The following is an 18,249-nucleotide window of genomic DNA, read 5'->3' as shown; positions in this document are numbered from 1 at the left end:
GCCGGGACGGGGCAGCTGGCGCCCGACGTTGGGGACAGGGACGGGGACGGGACCCTGAGCGTCCTGCACCCCGGCTTGCCCGCACGGCCCTGCCTGCAGAACTGGGCATCGTACCCTGCCCGCGGTCCCGTGGGACCCGCACCCACGTCCCAGCGTGGGACCCTAGTACAGCACCCACATCCCGGTGCAGGATTCTGCACTGCACCCATGTCCCGTGCATTGGGACCCTGGGACCTGAACGCACATCCCAGTGGGACCCCGCACAGCACCCATGTCGCGGTGTGGGACCCGCTTCCCGTAGCGGGATCCTGGCACCGCACCCACATTCCATTGTGGGATCTTGGGACCTGCACGCTCATCCCAGTGCGGGACCCTGGCACAGCACCCACATCCCAGTGTGGGATCTTGGGACCTGCACGCTCATCCCAGTGCGGGACCCTGGCACAGCACCCACATCCCAGTGTGGGATCCTGTGTACAGCACCCATGTCCCAGCACGGGACCCTCCACAGCACCCATGTCCCAGTGTGGGAGCCTGGCACAGCACCCACATCCCAGTGCGGGACCCTGCACAGCACCCACATGTCAGTGCGGGACCCTGTGCTGCAGCCATATCCTGGTGTGGGACCCTGCAAAGCACCCATGTCCCAGTGTGGGATCCTGTGTACAGCACCCACATCCTGATGTGGGACCTACGCTGCACCCATGTCCTGGTGCAGGACCCTGTGTACAGCACCCATGTCCAAGCGTGGGACCCTGCACAGCCCCATGTCTCAGGGTGGCACCCACATCCTAGCATGGGACCCTGGCACAGCACCCACGTCCCAGTGCAGGATCCTGGCATTGCAGCCACGTTCCACTGTGGGACCCTGGGACCTGCACCCACATCCCAGTGCGGGACCCTGCACAGCACCCACATCCTGGTGTGGGACCCTGCGCTGCACCCATGTCCTGGTGCAGGACCCTGGCACAGCACCCACATCCTATGTGGAACCCTGGAACAGCACCCACATCCCAGCAGGGGACCCTGCACAGCACCCATGTCCCAAAGCAGGATCCTGGCACTGCAGCCCCATTCCATTGTGGGACCCTGGGACATGCATCCACATCCTGGTGCGGGACCCTGGCACAGCACCCACATGTCGGTGCGGCACCCTGCACAGCACCCACATTCCAGTGCGGGACTCCGGGACGTGCACCCACATCCCAGTGCAGGACCCTGGCACAGCACCCACATCCCGGTGCGGGACCCAGCGCGACCCAGTGCGGGTGTCCCTGTTGCTCCCACGCCCCGCCCGGCCGGCGCCCCCGCCCCCGCCCCGCCCGGTGCCGCCCGGTCCCGCCCGTGGGCGGTGGGGCGGGGGCGGGGCGGGCGCAGGGGCCGCGGGGCTGCGGGCGGCGGGCGCGGGATGGCGGCCCCGGGGCTGGAGCGGCACCGGCTGGCGCTGCTGGCGGCCAAGGAGGACGTGGGCAACCCCCGGGCCGGGACCAACTGGTGAGGCTGGGGCCGGGGCCGGGGCCGGGACCGGGGGCGGGCGCCGGGACCGGGAACAGGAACGGATACCGGCCGCCGGGAATGAACACCGGGAACGGGCTCCGGGACCGGGTACTAGGCACCGGCACCGGGCACCGGGCACGGGCACGGGCACCGGCACCGGGAACTCGCACCGGGAACGGGAACGGGCACCGGCACCGGGACGGGGGCGTCTGGGGCGCACGGAGGTCCCGGCCGGGACACGGGGCGGGGGGTGCCGGGACGGGCCCGCGGTCCCGGGGCTGAGCCCCGCCCGCCGCTCCGCGCTGGGAACAGGGTGCCCGGTCCTGCCCCGCCCCGCCTGGTCCCGCCGCCGCCGGGCTGGGAGCGGCGCCGCCGCCCGGGGCACGGGGCACGGCACGGGGGGGCTGCACCGGGGGCTGCACCGGGGGCACTGCCGGGGGCGGGGGGGCAGCCGAGCCCCGGCACCGGCTCCTGCTGCTAGTCCCGGGTGGGCCGGGGAAGGGGCCGTGGGCACCCACGGGTGTCCGGGGCAGGGGGGTGCCCTGCCCGGCTGCGCCCCACGGCTGAAGCGGTGCGCGGTTGCCCCACCCCTGCGGGGGGAAGTGGGGTCCTGCCCTGCCCCCGGGCGCGGGGGTCCCCGGCCCCACCGGGTCTGGGCGCCTGTCCCGGGACAGTCCCACGCCGGTGCCGCGGGCGCAGGGCTGGAACCGGCTTCCCCCCGAAACCCCGCGCTGCGGCCTGGGCCGGCGTGGCCTCACCCCGCCAGGCTGACATCACCGGCACGGCCCAGGGCAGGCGACGGCGGCGGGGCGGTGGGCGACAGCGCTGGAGCTGCACCGGCACCCGCAGCCGCCCCTCGCCTCGCAGCCCTGCGCCGGCACGCTCGGCTCAGCTGCAAGGCCGCCGGCCGCCCGGCCCCTGCCCTCTGCCCCCGAACCGCTGTCCCGGCCGGCATGCCGCGGTGCCGGAGCTCGGCTGGCCCGGCTCCAGCGCCCGATCCTGCTGCCGGCCAGGCCTGCCGCGTGCAGCCAGCAAGCCCTGCCATGTCTTGCCATGCTGTGCCGTGCCATGATGTGCCATGCTATGCTATGCAGTGCCATGCTGTGCTGTGATATGCCCTGCCAAGCCCTGCCGTGCCCTGCCATGCCCTGCCGTGCCCTGCTGTGCCATGCCACGCTGCACGCGTGCTCCCAGAGCCATGCCATGCCGTGCCGTGTCCTGGCCGGCGCGGAGCGCAGCGTGCCGCCACATGCGTGTGTAATCGGAGCCATGCGGAGACAAAGAGGCAGCAGAGCCGGCGGGGAGTGCCCAGCTGGGGCCTCCGCCGGAGAGGGGTCCCCAGCCCTGGAGCCCACCTAGCCCCGGGCAGGGGGTCCTGGCACAGCCGGGGGGCTGGGGCTGCTCCCTCCTCTCCGGGCAGGCAGGGGGAGGACAGGGCGGGCGGGGGCCAGCAGGTCAGGGTCTGCCTGGCCAGTGGCAGGGGTCCCGGGCACTGTGCACTGTGCCAGCCCGGTGGTGGGCAATGCCAGCATCGCCCTGAGGGGCTGGGACCGGGGGCAGCCCGGGGGGCCGGGACTAGGGGGGCCGTGCGCTGTGACGCTTCCCGCGGCCCCATTGTCCCCGGGGCGGATGCTGCCGGCGGCACTTCCATGAATTCAGCCCAGGCAGGCAGCACGGGGGAGGATGGGGGGGCACAGGGGGTGCCCCCGAGCTGGCAGCTCCCCAGGCTGCCTTCCCCTGGTCTCCCCAGGCTCTCCCCAGGGCAACTCCCAACTCCTTCCCCTGGGAGAGCCACTGCCGCCCGCCCCGCTGCCCGGGGGGGCACCCGCCGGCCGGCGCTGCCCGGAGCGGGTCGGTGGCCGCCGCCTGCCACAGGCAGGGACATCCGGGTGGCCACGCCGCCTGCCGCAGGTGACCTTGCCGGGACAAGGGCAGCTGCCCGTGCTGCTCCGCTGCCCCCCTGCCCTGACCCCCCTCTCCCCCCCCAGGGCCGTCTTTGCCTATGAGAAGCACCATGACCTCAAGCTCCTGGACTCTGGAGGTAACAGCGAGCAATGCTGCCGGCCCCCTCCCGGGGTGGCTCAGGGGGTCCCACAGTGCCCACCCCCTCTGACCACCCCCTCCTCGTAGCCGGGGGTCCCGATGAGCTGGCCGAAAAATTCTCCATCACCAGCATCATGTACGGGCTGTGCCGCATCCAAGACCCCGGCACCGGCGCTCACCGCATCGTCCTCATCAGCTGGGTGAGTGCAGGGCTTGGTGGCGGGGGGGGGCTCTGAGCATCCTACCCCTCCACCCGAGGGACAGGGACGTGGCCCGGGGTGCCAGCCTAAGCGGTGCATGCCGGTGCCAGGTCGGGGAGAAGGCACCAGAGTCCCAACGTGAGGCGTGTGCCGGGCATCTGCCCACCATCAGAGCCTTCTTTAAGGTGAGTTTAGGGGGGGCACGGGACCCAGTCCCCCCCAAAAGGGGGGCCGGGGCTGGGGACTGGGTCCCGTTCCCCCCTGTGTCCCCCCCCGTGCCGGCCAGCTCCGACCTTTGCTTGCTGCGCCGGGTGCATTCCTGGCTCTGCTGACTCAGACGCCGCCGTTCCCAGTTCCCAGCCTTGGCCGACGAGCCGGGGTTGTGGTTGGGCTCCCTGCCCCTCCCCGGCCGGATCCTGCCCTTGCTTGGTGGGATCCTGCCCCCTCCCCTGCTCCCATGTCCCAGCCCCCGGAGATCCAGCTGGGTCCTATATCTGGATCCGGCTCCGCATCTGGATCTGGCCCCCACATCTGGATCCAGCTCCACATCTGAAGCCGGCGAGCGCATCAAGGGAATGGCGCCAGGATTCCCCGGGGAGTCTGCAAATCCATCCCGGGGGGAGCAGAGCGTGGTGGGGCTGTGGGTGCTCGGCAGGGGGGGGATGACGCCGTTCCGTCTCGGCGGCAGGAGGCCAGCGTGGTGCTGAGTGCCCGCCGCGCCGAGGAGGTGACGCAGGAGGGGCTGAGCCGAGCGCTGGCACAGCTGGCCCCCGCCACCGCCCCCGCCCTCGCCAGGAGGGTGCCCCCCCCGGACGCCCAGGAGCTGGTGGTGAGTCGGGGGTCCCAAGGGGGGACATGCCTGCGGGGACAGGGACCGGACGGGAGGGCACCCGGCAGGGCGATGGGGCTCTCTCCCACCCTTCCCGGTGCCCTCCTGGGGGTCCCTGGCTGGGGGGGGCCCTGGGGTCCTGCCCTGAGACCCCGGCTCGGTCCCCGCAGGGCACCAACTACCGCAAGACCAACCCGGCGCTGGAGATCCGCCGGACCAAGCGGGATTCCTTCTGGGCCCAGGCCGAGGTGAGGGGTGGGGGGCACGGGTGGGCATAGGTGCTGGGTGCATCCCCGACGACTCCCCCCGGCATCCCCGGGACCAGGGTCATGGCTGCTGGTTCGGGCCGTGGGGGTGCCAGGGCTGAGCCCAGTGGGGGTCCTGGTGCCGAGCCTGGTGGGGGTCTCGGTGCCGAGTGCGGTGCCGAGGCCGGCGAGGGTCCCGGTGCTGAGCGCGGTGCGGCCGCAGCGCGAGGAGGAGCAGCGCAAGGAGGAGGAGCGGCGGCGGGCGCTGGAGGAGCGCAAGCGCTGGGAGCGGGAGCGGATGGAGGAGGAGAGGCGGGAGGCGGCCGAGCGCGAGCTCCGCTTCAGGGAGAAGGAGCGGATGATCGAGGAGCAGCGGTGAGGGCGGGGGCGCGGGACGGGCCCCACGAGCCCGGCCCCAGCATGGGTGCCCACGGTGGGACCCCCAGCCCCGTGCACCCCACAGTGCCCCCAGCCCCATCAGCACTCTCGCCATGGGTTCCCACGGTGGGACCCCCAACCCTCTGCACCCCACAATGCCCCCAGGCCCGTGGGGGCTCCCACCTTGGACACCCACGGTGGGACCCCCTGCACCCCAACTTCCCCATCCCAGTGCCCCCCATCCCATGTGGCTCCGAGCCCAGAGACCCACAGCAGGACCCAGAGGCTCCTGCGCCCCACGGCTGCTCCCCCCGTGCCCCCCCTGACGCTCCCTGTCCTGGCAGGAAGGAGCAGGCGCGGCTGGAGGCGGAGGAGCGGAGGAAGGAGAAGGCGCGATGGGTGAGCGGGGCGGCGGGGCTGGGGGGCCGGGGGGCCGGGGGGCCGTGGGCTGCCCAGCCGTGCTCTGTCCCCGCAGGAGCAGCAGCAGCGGGAGCACGAGGAGGCCATGCGGGACCGCGGCCGGCGCAGCGAGTCCATCGAGAAGGCGGCCGTGAGTGCCGGGGCCGTGTGCCCCGTCCTGCCCCGGGTGGCCCCGGCTGTGCCGCGGTGCCGCGTGGCTGTGCCGCGGTGCCGCGTGGCCGTGCCGTGGCCCCGCTGACGGGTCTCTGGGTGCCGGCAGGAGGCGGCCGTCCTGGTCTCCCAGCGCTCGCAGAACCCACGGGATTTCTTCCGGCAGCGGGAGCGCTCGGGGTCCACCTCCGGTACCCCACTGCCCGATCCCCCCCTTGGCACCAGGACCGGTAGGTGCCCCCATGGCAGGGGGTGACGATGCCGGGTCTGGGCACTGCCTGTTGGGGGGGCGTGGGGCAGCCGTGGGGGTCATTGCCCCCCGGGCGGGCAGGGCTGGCTGCTGACCCCTTGCCCCATGCCCCAGGTGCCCGGCGGCCATTCCTGCGGTACCAGCGCAGCCTGACGGAGTCGGCCTTCATCTTCCGCCGGCCGGACCCCCCGCCCTCGCCTGGACCCCTCCACCCTGGGGCGTTCAGGGCTGCGGCCCCCCCCAGCCCCCGCCGACCTCAGCCTCCCCTCCCCACCAGCCCCATGGGGAGGGGGACCCCTCCCTGTGCCACCTTGGGGAGCCCCCCCAGCCCCATGGGGACAGGGACACCTCAATGTGCCACCATTGGGACCCCCACCAGCCCCACGGGGAGGGGGACCCCTCCCTGTGCCACGCTGGGGAGCCCCCCCAGCCCAGCCAGGGCAGGGACCCCCCATGCCAGCAGTCCCACAGGGACAAGGCCCCCTCCCTGTGCCACCATGGGGAGCCCCCCCAGCCCAGCCAGGGCAGGAGCCCCCCCTCTGGCCAGCCCCATAGGGACAGCCCCCCCCGCTCCCTGTGCCACCTGGGGGCCCCCCAGCCCAGCGGGGTCAGGGGCAGGGTCCCCCCCCTCCGTGCCTGGGCCAGGGCCCCTGTCCCCCGCCAGTCCTGCCAGGACTGGGTGCCCCCCTGGTCCCCCTGGGTCAGGGTCCCCTGATAGCACTTGTGGAGTGGAGCCCCTGCTCCCCCACAGCACTCCCGGGCTGGGGTCCCCCAGCCACCCCCTGTGGCAGCCCCCCCCGGGCACCGGGGAGGCTGTGACTCTGCCTCCCCCCAGCACCCCCCAGGATGAGGACGGGCCCCCCCTGGACACCTACACCCTCCCCAGCCCCCCAGCATGGGGGTCTCCGGGGCTGCTGGTGGGGCCAGGTGAGGGGGTCCCGAGCCCCCGGGGGGGGTCCCCCCTGCCTGGGCTAGCGCCTGCCCCGCTGCCCCAGGCAGGGACCCCCCCGCGCAGCCCCAGCCCCCCCAGCCTGTCACAGGATCCGACTCTTCCTCACCTGGCAGCCCAGGGACCGCAGTCAGGTGGGTGGCTGGGACCCCCGGCGTGGGGCTGGGGGGGTCCCACACCCCGGACCCCTGCCCGGGCACCAGGGCTGGCGTGGGGCTCAGCCTGCCCCTCTCCCCGTAGGGCCTCTGGGGCAGCCGGGGCAGGAGCCGGCCCGGGGCGACTCGGGGCACAACGGCATCGGGGGCCACGAGCAGGGGGGCTGGCCGGCCCCCTGGGAGCGGGACCCCCCCCCAGGGGAGGTACGGCACCGGCTGGGGCGGCGATGTGGGGCTGGGGGGGACGGGACGGGGCTGCGGGTGGCGTGGGGCGGGGGGGGCTGAGGATGGGGGAGGATGGTTTTGGGACTGGGGCCATGGCTGGGAGGGGGCAGGTGGGGGACAAGACTGGGTGGCGGGTTCTGGGGGTCGGGATGGGACTGGGAGGGACGGGACAGGACTGGAGGCTGAGGTTGGGGGGGGACAGGGTGGGGGACAAGGCTGGGGGGCGGGACGGGCGATGGGGCTGGGGGGGGTCCCCTGGGCGAGGGGACAGGCACGGCTGGGGGTCGTGGGGACCCCTCAGGGCCCCCCATCTTGCAGGGGGACGAGCCCAGCGACAGCATCCTCCTGCCACAGCCCCTGCACAAAGCCAAGCCAGGTACTCCCCAAACCCCGTCCCCCCGTATTCCCCCCCCCGCCGGGCTCAGCCCCCGACCCTCTCTCTGCCCAGGCTTCGCCTTGCTGCTGGCCCGCGATGGCCCCCACCCGCAGCTGCCCGGGGGCCCCAGCCCCCCCGCCGAGGACGACGACCTCTCCCCCCACGCCGTGTAGCTGGGGGGGGCCAGCAGCCCCTCGGGGGGGGGATCCATCCGTATGGCACCTCGGCTGCCAGTCCTGCCCCCCCGGACACCCCTGCACCGCACACCACAGGCACTTCCCACGCCCCCCCCCAGCACAGCCCCCCCCCCCCCCGCTCACCCCCAGCCCCGGGGCTGCGGCTGCAGCCCCCCCCCGCCCCCCCTTTTGCACTCCAATAAGCAGCTTTGGGTGGGAGCCGGTGCCCCCAGCCCCTGTCCCACCGGTGGCGGCACAGGGCGAGGGGGGGCACGGACCCCCACCCCAGGGAGGCCAGGCCGGGCAGAGGGACCCCCACGCTACCCCCAGCCTCCATCAATCAGACACAGCGTTGTTAAATAAATTTTAATGCATATTAATGAGGTGGCAGCTTTGAGTCCCCGGCCCGGGGGGGCCAGGGCTGGTCCCTGCCGGGGGGCGCTGCCCCCCCCAGGAAGGGCGGCGGGGGGGGGCAGCGGGGGCCAGGGCAGGCGGCCCCCGGGGTTAGAGGTGAGGGGAAGCAGAGCTGGGGGGTCCCTGCGCACCCCCCGGGGTTAGACCCGCACTCACTGTGCGTGGCAGTTTGCCCTGAGCACCCACCCCGGGGGGGACCCCAGCACCCACACTGCAATGGGGGGGGTAAGCCCCCAGCACCCACCCTGGGGGGGAACAGCCCCCCTACCCCTTTGGTGGGGGTCAGCCCTGAGCCCCCCCCGCCCCCCCCGGCACAGGGTGGCAGAAATTCCAGTTTCTCCCCAAGAAAAGAAGCTGGGAGCCCCCCCCAGGCCCGGTCCCCCCCGGCCCCCCGCCCCAGGGCAGTACCCCCTGCGGTGTCACCCCTCCACGGCCATCCTGGGGGCTGGAGGGTGGGGGTCCCCCCCCAAGGGTCCTGCGGGTGCCCAGGCTCAGACCCGGGACTGGAGGGGGCTGGGGGGCGTGGGGGGGTTGCGCTCCGTGACCGGGCTGCTGCTGCCGCTGCTGGAGGAGCGGGAGCCAGGGGGCGAGGGGTGCGGGGGGGGGGCCGCCCGCCGGGACCCCCGCCCCTTCAGGGTGCTGAGCTTGGCGTCGAGGGAGAGGGTGCGGGGGCGGCCCCAGGGGCGGCGGGCAGGGGGGCTGGGGCTGCCCGCCCGGCCGGAGGGGGGGGCACCCGGGGGTGGCCCCTCGAAGAGGGAGAGCCATGGCGGGGTCCCTGGTGCCCGGCCCCCCGCCCGCCGTGTCAGGATGTCCGTCACCGCCTCGATGTCGTCGGCCGGATCAATAGCTGTGGGGAAGAGCGGGGGTCAGCCGGCCCCCCCGGACCCCCCGCCCGGCTCCTGCACCGTGGGGACGGGACCTGCCAACGGCCAGGCCGGGGCGGCCGGGGTGGCCCCGCGGCAGAGATGTGCCCGACGGCTGGGGCGCCGGGACGTGTCCCGTGGCTGTGACGTGCACCGGAGCCGGCGCAGCCGGGATGTGCCCCACGGCCAGGGTGGCTGGGATGTGCCCCACGGCCGGGACGTGCCCTGTGGCCACGACGTACGCCAGAGCCAGGGCAGCCGGGACGTGCCCTCTGGCCAGGGTGGCCAGGACGTGCACCGGAGCCGGGGCAGCCGGGACACGCTCCGTGGCTGGGGCAGCTGGGACGTGCCCCGTGGCCAGGGTGCCCTCTGGCCGGGGTGGCCGGGACGTGCCCCGCGGCCGGGACATGCTCCACAGCCAGGGTGCCTGGGACGTGCCCCGTGGCCGGGATGCGCGCCAGAGCCAGGGCAAGTGGGACATGTCCCGTGGCTGGGACAGCCGGGATGTGCCCTGGAGCCAGGACGTGCACCGGAGCTGGGGCAGCCGGGACATGCCCTGGGGCTGGGTGACCCCCACTGCTGTCCCAGCGGTGCCGCGGGCTGTGGCACAGTGGGGTCACCCCGCCGGCCCCCCGCTCGTCACCTGTCGCTGTAATAGGAGGAGAGCAGAGCCCGGATCTCCGCCGAGACGGCGTTATCCTGCAGCAGGAGCCCTTCGCAGGCGGAGGGGGGCACGGCTGGGCCAGGCAGGGCTGGAGCCGCCGGAGACGGGAGGACGGAGAGGGACAGAGAGACGGGGGGGACAGAGAGACGGGGGGGGGACAGAGAGACGGGGGGGGGACAGAGAGACGGCAGGAGGGGACAGAGGACGGCAGGAGGGGACAGAGGACGGCAGGAGGGGGCACACAGAGAGATGGGGGGGACAGAGGGGCAGTGGAGAGAACAGCGGCGTTAGGGAGGTGCCGGGGCGGCGAGGACGGGGCCGCCCGGCGGCAGGTTAGCGGAGAGCAGAGAGGAGGGAGACAGAGGCGGAGCCCCCCCGGCCCCCCGGCCCCGGCGCTCACCCATCTCGTGGTAGAGCGAGCCTTGCCGGGGCAGCATGGCGGGCGGCCGGCGCGGCGGCGGCACCTCGATCCTCATCAGCTCGTCGCAGCACTGCTTCCACTGGCCTGGGGGCACGGGCGGGTCAGCACCGCCGGGACGGGGGTCCCGCTGGGATGGGGTCCCACCGAGATGGGGGTCCTGCAGGGATGGGGGTCCCGCCGCACCGCCCCCGCCCCCGCTCACTCATGTCGTAGAAGTGCTGCCAGAAGGCCTCCATCCATCGCTGCGCCTCAGCCCGGCTCTCGGCCAGCAGCGTGTGGGTCACCTCCTCGCCGCCGTAGCGGTTGGTGACGGCCATGCCGTGGGACTGCCCGCGCCCCTCTCGCTCCGCCGCGCGGATGCGGGTCTCCTGCAGTGGTGGCAGCGGCACTTAGCCCCCGCAGCCCCCCGCAGCCCCCCGCAGCCCCCTGCCCCGGCTGTACCTTGTTGACGGCGATGGTGAGGGCCGGCTCCAGCCCGGCCTCAGCCTCGCCGGGGTCGTGGTAGCAGAGGAGGTCGGTGCCGCGCAGGACGCAGTACAGACGGGCCCCGCTCTGCGCCTCGGCCCCCGGCTGCTGCCCGCAGAGCCAGCACCGTCAGTGCGGTGGGCACCGGCGGGCATCGCGTTGCTCCGGCCCCCTGGGGTCATCCCCAGCCCCTCCTGGACCCCCAGCCCCACCACGCCCCATCTCTGCCCAGTGCGGGGGACCGGGGGCAGCCCCCTCCCCACCACGGGGATCTCCCCCAGTTTCCCCCAGTCTCCATCCCCACTGCAGTCCGGAGCCGGGACTGCCGAGACCCGGTGGGCTTGTGCCACCACCCGTCCCCATCCCTGTCCCCATCCCATCCGGTCCCATCCCGTCCCCGTCCCGCACTCACCTGCAGCCGGAGGAAGCCGCTGGTCACCGGGGCGGCCATGCAGCGGGGCTGGGCGGCCAGGCGGCAGCACATGCTGCCGTAGAGGGGCAGCCAGAAGGAGCTCTCCTCTGGGGGGGCACGCTCGCCTGGGGTGCCCGGGCACAGACCCCCAGCCCCCCCCCTCCTCCGCTCCCTGCCCTGCCGGGACCCCAGACCCATCTCCCCACCAACCCCACCAGGGCTGCCTCACCCCCACCATGCCAAGCCCCCAGACCCCTCTCCCCACCCTGCTGGGACCCCAGACTCATCTCACCCCCAGACCAGCCAGGACCCCCAGACCCATCTGTCCCCCACCCCACCAGTCCCCCAGACTCATCTCCCCTCCAAACCAGCCGGGACCCCAGGCCCCTCTCCCTCACCCTCCCCTGATCCCCCTCTCCCCAACCCCACCAGGACCCGCTGCCTCCTCACCCCCCCCACCCCAGACCCCCCTCCGCACCCCGACAAGCCCCCAGCCCCGTTGCCCGCGCCGCGCCGCGCGCTCACCGTTGCTGGCGATGGCGAGGTCGTGGGTGCGGAAGCCGTCCTGCACCTCGGCCAGGGAGAGGACGGCGTGTGCCAGCAGGTGGAACTTGGGGCCCCTGGGGGGACGGCGGGTGAGAGGAGCGGGGATGGGGGGACACGGGGGGGGCGGGGGGGGTGGGGGTACTCACGGCACGCTGGGGGCTGGCAGCAGGAGGGGGCTGGTGCCCCCGTTACCCGGGGGGCTGCCGGGGCCCCCGTCCATGGCGGCGCGCACCCGCTTGCCGGCGGAGCGTCCCAGGGAGGTGCTGAGGCGGGTGGCCAGCTTCCTGGGGGTGCTGCCCTGCGCCGCCCCCCCCGCCAGCCCCGCGCTGTACAGCTCCACCTTCAGCTCGAAGTCGGGCCCGGCCTCCGAGCTGGGGGGCACGGGATGAGCAGGGCGGCTGCGGCGGGGGGGGACACACTCCTCCCTGCCCCACTGCCCCCCCGGGACCCTCCGTGCCACCCCAGAGCCACGGCCCGGCCCGAGGGGCCCTCCCGGGAGGAGGCAGGGGAGGGCAGGGGTCCCCTGGGGTGATGCAGGGGAGGGCAGGGGTCCCCCCGAGGCAGGCAGGGGAGGGCAGGGGCCCCCCAGGGCAGGCAGGGGAGGGCAGGGGTCCCCTGGGGTGATGCAGGGGAGGGCAGGGGTTCCCCAGGGCAGGCAGGGGAGGGCAGGGGTCCCCCCCGGGGTGATGCAGGGGAGGGCAGGGGTCCCCCCCGAGGCAGGCAGGGAAGGGCAGGGGCCCCCCAGGGCAGGCAGGGGAGGGCTGGGGTCCCCTGGGGTGATGCAGGGGAGGGCAGGGGTTCCCCCCGGGGCAGGCAGGGGAGGGCAGGGGTCCCCCCCGGGGTGATGCAGGGAAGGGCAGGGGTCCCCCCCAGGGCAGGCAGGGGAGGGCAGGGGTCCCCCAGGGTGCACCCGCTCACAAGAGGACGGCGCTCTCGAAGCAGATGTCGGTGAGGGTCCGGTCCACCAGCACCATGGGGGTGTCGTGGATCTCCGCCCCGAGCTGCAGCAGGCAGAAGACGGCGCAGCGGTGCAGCTCTGCGGGCGGGGGGGGGTCAGGGTGGCGCGGGGCGGGGCTGCGCTGCCCCCCTGCACCCCCACTCACCTCCCTTGTTCCTGAAGTACTCCGTGTCCTTCCACATCAGCGGGATGCGCAGGTCTGGGGGGGGAGGCGGGCGGTGAGGGGGGCTGAGCCCCCCCGGGACAGCCCCACGGGGACACCCAAGGGCCCCTCGCTGGCTGCCTGCACCCAGGACCCCCCGCCAGCCCCCCACCACGGGAGGGTGCACAGAGGGCGGTCCTGGGTGCACCCTCTCCGCCCCGGGGGGGGGCCTGCCGGGACCCCCCCGTACCTGAGACGCAGACGGTGCCCCGGCAGGGCAGGCGCTCGTCCGTGGGGCCGGCGTCCGAGGGGCTGCGGGGGGAAGCGGGATGGGGGGGAGCTGTGACGGCCGCCCCAGCAGCCCCCCCACCGCCGTCCCCCCCCGCCCGGGGGTGCTCACCGCCTGGCCGTCCGCCGCAGCACCTGCGCCTCCTTCCTGCGCTGCAGCTCGGCCATGTAGGCCAGGACGCGGCTGTTGCAGACCAGGAGGCTCTTGGCGGCCTCCAGCGCCTGCTCCCGCCGGCTGCAGGCGGCCAGCAGCTTGCAGGCCCCCTCCCGCAGCCGCAGCTCCCGCTCCATCTTCCGCTGGATCTCCGTGTCCTGCGGGGGGGCACGGGGATGGGGCTGCGGGGGGCTGCGGGGGGCTGGGGGGGACCCACCGGGGCTGGCAGGGGAGGGGGGGTGTCCCTCCCCACCGTCAGTGTCTCCAGCCCTGGATCGGGGCTGCCACGTCCCCCCCGGGGGCCACGGAGCAACCCGGCCACCCCCAGCCTTGCACAGCTGGGGGGTCCCAGCCCTGCACCCCTGGGGGGGCTCCCAGCTGCACACCCCTGGGGGTCCCAGCCCTGCACCCCTGGGGGGGTCCCACCTGCACACCCCTGGGGGTCCCAGCCATGCACCGCTGGGGGGTCCCAGCCACACAGCCCTGGGGGGGTCCCAGCCCTGCACCCCTGGGGGGTCCCAGCCACACAGCCCTGGGGGGTCCCAGCCGCGCACCCCTGGCTCAGCGCCACTCGGGGCGCCCAGCCCAGGCCCAAGCCCAGGGGGGGACACCGGCCCCCACACAGCTCCACTCCCACCGACGGGGCCAGTCCCCATGGCCACCTCTGTCACCCCCCCACCCCAAAGCAGCCCTGGCTGCAGCCACCAAACAAACACCCTGCGCACCCCGGGCCACGCAGCCACCGGCGCCTCGGGGTCTCCCTCCTGGGCCCCCCATACCTGCCCAACGGGGTCCCCTGTCCCACCGCCCCAGAATGGCCCCCAGCCCTGGGGGCTGCAGCCCCCCCGCCAGCCACCGCCCCAGCCCAGGGGAGCCATGCACCCCATGGAGACAGCATGCACCCCCAGATTTGCCACGTGCCCCACGGGGGAACGACACGCCCCACGGATACACCACGCATCCCACGGATGTGCCACGCGCCCCACAGATACATCACGCACCCCATGAGGAATCATGCCCCCCCCAGATACATCGTGTACCCCACAGGGGAACCACGTGCCCCCCAGATACATCGTGTACCCCACAGGGGAACCACGCACCCCACAGATAAACCATGCACCCCACAGATGTGCCACACACCCCACAAATATATGATGCACCCCATAGGGGAACCACGTGCCACATATATACATCATGTACCCCACGGGGGAATGACACGCCCCACGGACACATCACGCACCCCACGGCTGAGCCACGCGCCCCACAGATACATCACGCACCCCACAGGGGAACCACGCACCCCATGGATACGGCATGCACCCCACGGATGCGCCACACACCCCACGGATTTGCCACGCACCCCCCCCCAGACATGCTACGCTCCCCAAGGACACCCCCCGCATGGGGGGGGGGACACCGAGCAGCCCCCACGCCCCCCCACAGACCCCCAACTCACTGCCGGTACCGGTTGCTGCTCCATTCCGGTACCGGCTGCTGCCTGCGCCCCCCCCGGGCCCCCTGCCCACATGGAGCCGCAGTGACGTCACCGCCTGCTATAAATAACCTCAGCAGCGGGCGGGGGGGGGCAGGGGGGGGCGGCAGCAGCCGGGAGGACTCAGGACCACCCCCCCCATCCTCCCGGGTGGGATATGGGGGGATGCTCCCCCCAAGGAGAGGATCAGCGGGGAGCGCTCTCCACCTTCCTGGGACCCCCAGGCCCCCCCGGACCCCCGGACCCCGGGTTCCCCGGGGTCCGGGGGTCCGGGGGGGCCTGGGGGGTCCCGGAGGGGGGGTCCCCCCAATTCCTACCTGGAGGCTAATGGCGATCTGACGGATATAGAGCATGTTGAGATCTTCCAGGATCCGCAGCTTCTCCTGCATCTGAAGGTGTTGCCCCCTCCCCGCCACCTCCATCGGGACCACCGGGACCCCCCCGGTTATTCTGGGGGGGCTGGGGGGGGTGGGGGGGGTTTCCCGCATCCACCCCGGTTCCCCACCCGTGGACCCCACTGCATCCAGCGTCGTCAGGAGTCGGGTCTTTCTGCCCCCCCCCCCCCCACGGCTGCGGAGAGAAAAGGGCCCTTTCATCACCCCCCCGGGTACCGGCTGCCCCCCCACTCATCCCCCCCCCCTCCCCACCCGGTACCGGCCGCCCCCTCCTGCCGAACAACCGGGCACTGTGCGGGAAAGGGCAGCGGGGGCGGCTGGGGGGGGAGGGAGGGGAGGGGGGATGGGGGACAGAGCAGGGTGCAGGGGACAGGGGACAAGAGGGGGTGCAGGGGAGGGGGTGCAGGGACAGGACGGGGTGCAGGGACAGGAGAGGGGGGGCAGGGGTTGGGGGACAGGGGACGAGACAGGGGGTGCAGGGGACAGGATGGGGTGCAGGGGAGGGGGTGCATGACCAGGACGGGGTGCAGGATTCGGGGTGCAGAGGAGGGGGTGCAGGAGGGGGATAGGGGAGCAGGGGCTGGGGTACAGGATGGGGTGCAGGGAGGGGATGAGGGGTGCTGTGGAGGGGGTGCAGGGACAGCACGGAGTGCAGGGACAGGAGATGGGGTGCAGAGGTTGGGGGACAGGGGACGGGACAAGGGCTGCATGGCCAGGACGGGGTGCAGGGTTCGGGGTGCAGAGGAGGGGGTGCAGGGAGGGGACGAGGGGTGCTGTGGAGGGGGTGCAGGGACAGGACGGGGTGCAGGGACAGGAGATGGGGTGCAGGGGAGGACAAGGGGTGCAGCGGACAAGTTGGGGTGCAGAGGAGGGGGTGCATGGACAGGATGGGATGCAGGGTTCGGGGTGCAGAGGAGGGGATGAGGGGAGCAGGGGTTGGGGGACAGGATGGGATGCAGGAATGGGACAAGGGGTGCAGGGGACAAGATAGGGTGCAGAGGAGAGGGTGCATGGCCAGGACAAGGGGTGCAGGGGTTGGGGGACGGGGGACAGGACAGGGTGCACGGTTCAGGGTGCAGGGACGGGACAAGGGGTGCAGGGGACAAGATGGGGTGCTGGGGACGGGGTGCATGGACAGGAGAAGGGGTGCAGGGGTTGGGGTGCAGCAGGATAGGGGGTGCCGGGGACCGGGACCGGTTGGGGCTCGGGTGCCAGGCTGAGGAGGGGGGGACGGATCGGGGTGCGGGGAGAGGACGGTGCACCGGGAGCGGCGGGGGGACGGCGGCGGGGGGGGACGGGGCTCCGGTACCGGGACGGAGTCCCGGTACCGGGACCCCGTCCCTCCCGCCCCCGTCTCCCCCTCCCTGCCGGTCTCGGTACCTTCCGCCGCTCCCGCTCCGCTGCTCCGCCGCGGCGCGCACAGGAAGGCAGCGGCCGCCCGCCCCCGGCCCGCCCCCCCCGTCCCCTCCCCACGGCCATTCCTCCGCCGGCTCCGCTTACAGGGGCCGCCCCCCACCCACGGCGGCACCGGTGGCTCCGGGATACCGGGGCGGAGGGACCCTTCGCAGTGCACTGGGACCCCCCCCATGTGCAAGACGGTACAGGGGGAACAGGGACCCTCCCCTTGAGTGCACCGGGACCCCCCCCATCACCATGTCAAGCTGGTACCAAGGAACCGGGACCCCCCCGAGTGCACTGGGACCCCCGCCCCGTATGCACTGGACCCCCCTGACTGCACCGGGACCCCTCCTATGTGCAAGACGGCACTGGGGGAACTGGGACCCTCCCCTTGAGTGCACCTGGACCCCCCCCGTATGCACCGGGACCCCCCCGAGCTCACCGGGACCGCCCCGTGCCTCGTCCCCGGCCGCGTGCCACGTGCCAGGCGGGGACGTGGGTCCCGCTCCCAGGGCCCCCTCCTCCCCGCTGCGTCCTGGAGCCCCCCCGGCCGAGGGAGCCCCCTCCCCCGGGCCCCGCAGCCCACCAGGGGCCCCGGCGCGCAGCCGGACCTTGTCCGGTGCCAGCAAACCCCGCGCCACGCCGGGGCCCGGCGCCGCAGGGCCCCCGCCGACCCCAGCACCGGGGTCCCGGCCCGGCCCCCCCCGGGCAGCAGCCGCCGTGCGGTGCCGGGGCCGTGGTCCCGCCGCGCCGGCCTGGCACGCTGCCGGCGGCGAGGGCGGCCATGCCGGGGGCACGGGCGCTTCCCGCTCTGCCGGGGCGAGAGCCGGCCGGCGCGGCGGGAAATCCCGGCTGGGCCGGTGGCGGCCGGTGCTGCCGGCGGGACGGGCAGGACGGGCGGGACGAGGGCGGCGGGTGCCAGGAGCGGGGGGGAGCGGCTGCCGGCGCCCGGCCTGCCCGCCTGCGCGGCATGGCTGCCGGTGGTGGTGCCGGTGCTAGGGCCGGGGCCGGGGCCTCTGCCGGTGGTGGTGCCGGGGCCGGGGCCGGGGCCGGGGCCGGGGCCGGGGCCGTACCTGCGCGGAGTCGGCCAGGAGGCTGAGCCGGCAGCGGCCCCGGCGGATCTCCAAATCCAGCGCCGAGCCACGGGCCACGGTCACCCGGCTCCGCTGGTTGCGGCAGAACATTGTGCCGGTGCCGGTACCGGGGCTGGTGCCGCGACGCTCCGGCTCCCGCGGGACGTTTCCTCGGCTCCGAGCCCGCAGCAAACCCCTCCCTGGCCCTGCCGCACCTGGCACGGGGGCGGGACGCACCGGGGGGGCACCGGGACACACCGATCCCGGCCGCCACCGACCCGCACGGCTGCCCCACGCCCCGGGGTGACCGGCGGGAGCCGGGGCTGGTGGCGGGGCCGGTACCGGGCGGCTCCTGGCACGGGCAGGACAATGGCCCAAGTCAGCGCAGGCAGCTGCGAGGACGGGGGGGGTTGGGGGGTTGGGGTGGGGGGGGTGGGGGGGTGGATGCACGTGCACGTGCCAACGCAGGGTCGCGGCGTGCCGAGCGTGCACGCCGGGGCGTGTGCGCGCAGATACGCGTCCACGCGTGTGCACCCCAGGGGGCTGTGTCCGCGCGCACACGCCCGCCCGCACCACGCGTGTCTGTGTGTGCACGCACGTGTGCATCGGCAGCGCGTGCCCGCGGGCACCTGCCTGCACACGCACCTCCGGGGCACGCGCTGCCCGGGCGG

At 74.3% G+C, this 18,249-nt stretch overlaps 2 protein-coding genes across 3 annotated transcripts; one reads left to right on the top strand and one right to left on the bottom strand.

Annotated features, from left to right (window-relative positions):
* Positions 1-1,366: 1,366 nt before the first annotated feature.
* LOC142081573 (uncharacterized) lies at positions 1,367-7,989 on the top strand. Its single transcript, XM_075148266.1, has 14 exons — positions 1,367-1,494; positions 3,486-3,538; positions 3,628-3,740; positions 3,851-3,925; positions 4,429-4,569; positions 4,740-4,817; positions 5,038-5,189; positions 5,537-5,591; positions 5,668-5,742; positions 5,872-5,992; positions 6,127-7,095; positions 7,202-7,320; positions 7,660-7,717; positions 7,790-7,989. Exons 1-14 carry the CDS (start codon positions 1,409-1,411, stop codon positions 7,888-7,890), a joined length of 2,196 nt encoding a protein of 731 aa, XP_075004367.1. The 5' UTR covers positions 1,367-1,408; the 3' UTR covers positions 7,891-7,989.
* Positions 7,990-8,244: 255 nt separating this feature from the next.
* Positions 8,245-18,206, bottom strand: RTKN (rhotekin). 2 transcript variants are annotated; one of them, XM_075148267.1, is made up of 13 exons: positions 18,177-18,206; positions 17,579-17,930; positions 13,179-13,378; positions 13,029-13,090; positions 12,782-12,835; positions 12,597-12,714; positions 11,825-12,049; positions 11,658-11,752; positions 11,133-11,239; positions 10,697-10,828; positions 10,458-10,623; positions 10,235-10,339; positions 8,245-9,154 (listed from the first exon to the last, which is right to left on the bottom strand). In XM_075148267.1, exons 1-13 carry the CDS (start codon positions 18,182-18,184, stop codon positions 8,799-8,801), a joined length of 1,980 nt encoding a protein of 659 aa, XP_075004368.1. In that variant the 5' UTR covers positions 18,185-18,206; the 3' UTR covers positions 8,245-8,798. The 2 variants fall into 2 exon arrangements, with proteins under 2 accessions (XP_075004368.1, XP_075004369.1); XM_075148268.1 differs by lacking the exons at positions 17,579-17,930; positions 18,177-18,206 and adding an exon at positions 15,030-15,201.
* Between the last annotated feature and the right edge of the window lie 43 nt (positions 18,207-18,249).

The sequence above is a fragment of the Calonectris borealis genome, chromosome 4 (genome assembly GCF_964195595.1).
Source record: "Calonectris borealis chromosome 4, bCalBor7.hap1.2, whole genome shotgun sequence".
In the NCBI taxonomy this organism is placed as follows: Eukaryota; Metazoa; Chordata; class Aves; order Procellariiformes; family Procellariidae; genus Calonectris; species Calonectris borealis.
This window is presented reverse-complemented; position numbering and strand designations above follow the sequence as displayed.